We start from the raw sequence: 6120 nt of genomic DNA, 5'->3' as shown, positions 1-6120 counted from the left end.
GATCTTTGATTTGCGAAAGGTAGTGTCTTTTACACTCACTTTCTCTCTCTTCCTCTCATCACGTTTTAGTTCGTGACTCCAAAACTAGGTGGTGCCCTTAACTTTGACAATTAGTGTGTGTTGTGTTTTGGGTGTGTTGTTGTTTGTTTGGGGTCTGTGTGTTGTGTTTATGCTAGGCCCCAAGTCATATGAGCAACATTGGAGCCTTGAGAGGGGTTTAGAGGTCATGTCTTTTGTTGTTTCCCTCATGGAAACGTTTAATGCAATACCCAAATGGCAATGCATTGAGGAGAAAGGTGTCACTCTCAATCCAAGAAGCAACTAAAAGGGAAAATGCCTAAGTTTCTCGTGCGATCTACCTAGCACTCAAATGGTCCTAGAGGTGTCAAATGAACTCCAAATAAATGAAACTTAAGATTAGGGATCTCTACACTATAGGCAATAGGTTTCCAACAACAAAACCTGCAAAAGTCAAAGTCGGGTACGTGAGCAACCACAATTGTTGCCACCTCTCACCTTCACCGAAAATGACGAATGAGGGGTCGTTTGGCTACCCTACTTGTTTGTGTTGGCCATGGTGGTGCTGGCTATTGGAGCACTATAGGCACATTTCCCAGAAAACCTAGCAGAGGTTTCAATTAACCATTATAGATGTTTGTTGACACTTTAGATGCTATACGTAAAGGGGAGGACCCCTTCATTTTTTCGGCTAGAGATACCACAGGATGGGTTAACTCCTTCATAGAGTATATACAAAGGTGAGTGGGCTCATGTATTGGGTCCATGAATGCAATATAATGTCTTGTTCTCTAACTGTGTTGTTCTTTGTGTTGTCTTAAGCTTGTCTTTATTTCTTTGTCATTGCATTGTCATCAGTTATTACTCTTGTTTTTATGCGTTGGAGTCATTCCATCACCTAGACCCCACAAGCGGTTCAAGTCAACTAGAAACTCCCTGGTTGACTCTAGCTTCTCACATAGCATATGGACTCAACATTAGGAATGCTGAGCTTCCTCATCTTTGCTAAGGGGAAGTACCTCTGCAAGGTAAGGGGTGTATTTGCTATATGTTGTTGAAGTTTTTGACACTTGGGGGATGGCGGACCACGAAAATGCTACATTGGGAGTTTTCCCTTTGCCCTTTGTGGACATACCTCTAACCATTGTACTACCACTTGTACTTGCCATGCTACTTTAGTATAAGTAGCCACATTTTGTGCACATTCTCCTAGTGTTACTAGTTTATTTCATAATCAAATTATCTTTGTTGGTTTTATAGTTTGTGCATTGCGCAATTGATATCTTTGTTGGTTTTACAGTTTGTGCATTGCGCAATTGATATCTTTATTCTCTCATCATGAATGCTACTCTAATTATGCCCCTCTAACCCAAATAATCAAGTGTAGTTCTTTGTTTCCATTAATGTTTAATCTTTTGAATAATGATGTGTTGAAATGGATTTCTACACCAAGATTTGTACAAAATAGAATTTATGAAATTCCCTAAGTATGTATGTATATTTGTATGACTTTGTTAGTCATATAATGAGTCTATGTATCAAGTTTTGTGCATGGTAGGTCAGACAAATCTGAAATAAAGCTGTGTTGTATATCTAGCAGAATTATTTCACAATGTCACAATACTCTTTAGCAAGTTGAATGTTACAAGTGAAGATTAGAGAAGCAGGCATTGATTATCTTCATAGATCTTGAGAAACCTTAACAAGAAGTAACCATAAAGATTTGAAAACATATATATAGGCAAAAGATTCGAACTCCTATTTAGGCATCTAAAATATATCATCATTAAAAAGCCAAATGACCTTCATGGTTGGAATAGACATGAAGGAATTCCCTTGTCTAGCGGTAGAGGTTAAATTCCATACGTGCATAATAGCTTTCATTGTCAACAACAGGAGATGCTCTAACAATAACAAAACCGCGAGCAAGTCGAAAGCGACCAGTGCCTCCAACTACTGCCAGCTCAAATCCTCTAGGTTTGAGCAGCTGTTGACCAAGGATGGCAATGACACCTCTATAAAGAGTAGAGTCAAAGGTTGCTGTGAAAATCTGCATCAAGTACATAAGAGAGGGGGTCATCTCCATGGTTATCTTGTAAAAGACTTTTATACATATGCAAACATGTCACTCATAACTCGTATCAGAAGAAGTATTGGACAGATTCTCACAATAATTCTCACATTGTGACTTACCTCAACAGTATGAGCTTCTGTGAGGCAAGCACCACATACCTAGCTAGGTACGATTGGGGGTAGGGGATTGCCGGGCCGGTGGGGGGGTCGGTGGTCCCCTGCCCACAATCGTACCTAGCTAGGTATGTGGTGCCTCTCGAGCCGACGTTCATGATGTTATGCATTGTATGTAAAACACTGAAAAAGACTCGTTTCTTTACATGAGAAAATTTTTAAATCTTCTTGTTGTACACTTAGTAAGCATGTGACTCTCTCTCTCTCTCTCTCTCTCTCTCTCTCTCACACACACACACACAGACACGTTTTCATTTGACCTGGGCAACAGAGATAACGGAGTCCTCATAGGGCTGCTCGAAAACGGCCATTTGAAGGCGGCCCAAAAGGCGGGAGGTGTTGGAGGGCCCTTGTGTGAAAGGCGCCTCCGCCAGCATTACCCTCTCGTCGTGGTTGGCTGAGACAACGGAGGTGGCGTTGTCATCGTACTGCAGGTAGCAGGTTATCCGCTCTACAAAAGCTGCGGACGCTCCTCCCATCATCAATATCAACCCCAAACCGCAGCCCCATGCCAGTACTAATATGCTTGCAGGCTTCTTCATTTGCTCTCTCTCTCTCTCTCTCTCTCTCTCTCTCAAACACACACACACACCCACCCTCCGACCCACCCATCCTTACCCTTTATATAGGAGCTCCAACAATAACGGACTGTTATCACGCTCTCATGCGTTGTACCAACACGCACACACATAGCAATTTGCAACTGTATGTGTGTGTGTGTGTGTGTGTGTGTGTGTGTGTGTGTGAGAGAGAGAGAGAGAGAGAGAGAGAGAGAGAGATTTGCAACTGTGTGTGTGTGTGTGTGTGTGAGAGAGAGAGAGAGAGAGAGAATCTTCCTGACTCGTGCCATCACCCTCTCTCTCAACCCAATCAGTTCACTTGAGAAGTTTTCATATATATCAACACTAAGGGTAGAGATGCCCTCTCACTCCCACGACACTGACACAAGGCATTAAAGAGGGGGCTAAGGGGATCGACGGACGAAACCCAAGACCTCGCAGCCCAGGTTTTGAGACACATGGGTTAGCCATTTCACCCGCGCACGCATGTTGTACACATGTGCAGTTTTACAACTGTTCATTGTTAACTTATAGGCACTGCCCGGGTTTAGTTTTTAAGTTTACATCTGCGACTGCGATCTCTCCAAACTTTCTCGCCTTTGATCCCCTTACCCACCCCCCTCTTTAATGCCATGTGTTACTTAGTCATAAGGCTTCGCACTCACCAAAATTTGTTCCATGTCCCAAGGGTGGTCCAATTGCTAACATAAAAAGTGAGTCATCCTTACTATGGCATACACCAACTCCCTTAAATGTGACCATAGCCCCTTGTTTTTTCTCTTTGAAACTTTGCAAGCATCTGCCATCAACTACTTGCTGCCTTCAAAACATCAATGCCCCTTTACATTACATCATTGGCCCCTCCAATGGATAGGATTGCTGCCTTCAAAACATCACTGCCCCTTTACATTACATCATTGGCCTCTCCAATTGATAGGACATGTCATAAAATCTAATATCTAATATCTAACCAACCCAAATGATTCTCTCATATTAAATTGATCACTTAATGTGGGAGAATAAACGGGAACAAGGGTTAAGATATAGACGTGTTCTTATAGATCTATCTCAACATGGGGCAAATGGTAAAGGGACCCAAAAGAGAGATGGTCTATCAAAGAGCAAGGCTAACCAATGGAGCATAAGACCTTAGGGTTAGCTTTATTGAAGACCTCCAATAATGTGTGTAAAAGTCCTTTGACCTTAGGTAAACTAGGGCTGTGACCTTGAGGCGCGAGAACCCGACCCATCTCGAAGTGCTTGTCCTGCTTGATGACTAAGGTGCTTGAGGTGCTTGATGATTGAGGTGCTTGAGATGCTTGAGGTGCTTGACATGCTTGAGATGCTAGGGTTGCACTTAAGGTGAGAACCTAGCCCAAGCTTAAAGTGCTTAATGGCCAAGCTTGTGGTGGGAATTGGGCATATGTGTGAGGGGCTTGAGGTGTCAAAAAGTCAAATATTCAATCCCTACAAGGAGGGGGCGAGCCCTACATGGAGGGGGATGAGAGAGAACACCCACACACTCACACAAGGCATGCATGGTATAAAGAAAGCAAAAGGGACACTTGTCAAGTTTCTCCTCATGTTGCCCTCATGGTATGCCTGAAGCCTATTGGTTTGTTACCCAAGGGGTCCAATGATAATTTAGGATATTCAATTAATTGATTTTTCATTTATCAAGTCCTCTCTCTCAAAGGGGAAAGGGGGATACTTGTCTCATGGCTACCCTTGCTGCTTGTAATGCCTCCTGTTTGTGATTGGCTAGGCCTGGAGGGGTCCAATGAGCTTCAAGCATGAGCTACAAGGGGGGGTCGACCCAAGCAAGCTAGGGGGTCGCTTAGGGGGTATACTCACCCACACACACTCTCATTGTGTGCTATACAAAGTGCAAGAGCTCCCTCTCCTTCTCCAAGCAAGTAGAGGTTGAGAGCCTACACCAACACTCTTGGATATGGAGTGCAAATCCAACCAAGAGCCATGCTTCAATGCTTAAGCTTGCCATCTCCTTCTTCTTCATTACTATGCTATTATGTATGCTAGCAACAAGAGTTATGATAAGTGAGGAACTAATTCTTTCTCCTACGAAATGTTTCTTCTTCCTCTTCCCTACCCTCATTCCCTGCTAGCTCTCTCCACCTTCGAAAGTGTTTGAGGTCTTGGGACTGAGGCTTGGGATATTTAAAGCTTTCTTCAATTTTATGTTATGTTTGTGCTGCATGAAGCTTTCCATATTCATTGCATCACCTAGGTCACAAGGAACACAAAGATTGTATTGTAACAAGTCTCTCTTCATGGGAGAAATCATAATACAAATGCCTATTGGAGGGGGGACCGGCTCCACATAAATCCGGTCCTCAACTGTTGTCATGTCCTCTAAATTCTCTCTCTTGCAAAAGTATTGTTCATGCCAAGTTAACTAATTGATGTTGCTATCTTCAATTATGTTCACCCGCTATGCTCACAAAGTCATTTCTCAAAGTACTCTCCTTAATTTCCGCTACTCTCAAATTAAATAGGTCAATTCCATTACAGGACATCTCAATAAGAGTAGAATATTATCTCTAATTTACATTGGCGCAATCATATTAGATTCTATGTTGACCAAGGCTTTTCCTCGTCTTTTTCAAACAAAGTTAATTACCTCGATTTTTTAAAAAGGCTCTTATTTTGTAGAGGCTCGACAAATTCAAATAAGAGAGGCGCACTATTTGCTCATTGTTCTTTCTAATTTGCAAGCTCATTGGTGGTGCTCATAGCCAATCTCAATTCGAGCAGTGGCCTTGAAGATAGGTTTGCACAAGCTTCTCGTGATGTTCTCAAGGCTCATTTGTGCAAGCATTCTCCCACTATTGCATGCTAAGTTCAATGCTCGTTTCAGTCATAATCTTTTTCCATCCTCATTATTGGAGTTTTTTATTAAATGGAAGGTCTATGAGAGAAGACAAAAGCTCTAGCTTCATTTAGATCCATGGATGCTAGCTCCAACTTCGTTATGATGGATCCTAGCTCAAGGTCTAGCTTCATTTGGAACCATGGATACTAGCTCCAACTTCATCAGGATGGATCCCAACTCCATCTTCATTTGGCCTACTTTCTCTTTGCTCAATCTTTCCATATAATGCAATGATAAACAACAAAATATTGTTATAGTCTTATTAATAAAAGGACCAAGGTCAATACCGGCATGTGTACAATGAAACCTAGTCACAATTCATTGCCACAACCATGTTGAAATAGTCTTATTTTGTACAAGGCCCAAAGGCCCAAGAAATTGAGATTAGAGAGAGATACGTTT

At 42.2% G+C, this 6120-nt stretch overlaps 1 protein-coding gene across 1 annotated transcript; it reads right to left on the bottom strand.

The window, feature by feature from the left end:
* Positions 1-1758: 1758 nt before the first annotated feature.
* On the bottom strand, positions 1759-2857 carry LOC147423831 (dirigent protein 1-like). Its single transcript, XM_086502046.1, has 2 exons — positions 2526-2857; positions 1759-2068 (listed from the first exon to the last, which is right to left on the bottom strand). Exons 1-2 carry the CDS (start codon positions 2805-2807, stop codon positions 1859-1861), a joined length of 492 nt encoding a protein of 163 aa, XP_086358172.1. The 5' UTR covers positions 2808-2857; the 3' UTR covers positions 1759-1858.
* Positions 2858-6120: the final 3263 nt, after the last annotated feature.

Source organism: Adiantum capillus-veneris, chromosome 26, assembly GCF_014529385.1.
Source record: "Adiantum capillus-veneris isolate H3 chromosome 26, ASM1452938v2, whole genome shotgun sequence".
NCBI classification, from domain to species: domain Eukaryota; kingdom Viridiplantae; phylum Streptophyta; class Polypodiopsida; order Polypodiales; family Pteridaceae; genus Adiantum; species Adiantum capillus-veneris.
Note: the sequence above shows the minus strand (reverse complement) of the source record. Positions and strands in the feature narration are given on the sequence as shown.

Excerpts from the sequence above, each read along its gene's own strand:
- LOC147423831 (XM_086502046.1), bottom strand. The coding sequence starts at position 2,807 with ATGAAGAAGCCTGCAAGCATATTAGTACTGGCATGGGGCTGCGGTTTG. Across the intron at positions 2,069-2,525 it reads CCGTTATCTCTGTTGCCCAG|ATTTTCACAGCAACCTTTGA; the intron begins GTCAAATGAAAA and ends TACTTGATGCAG.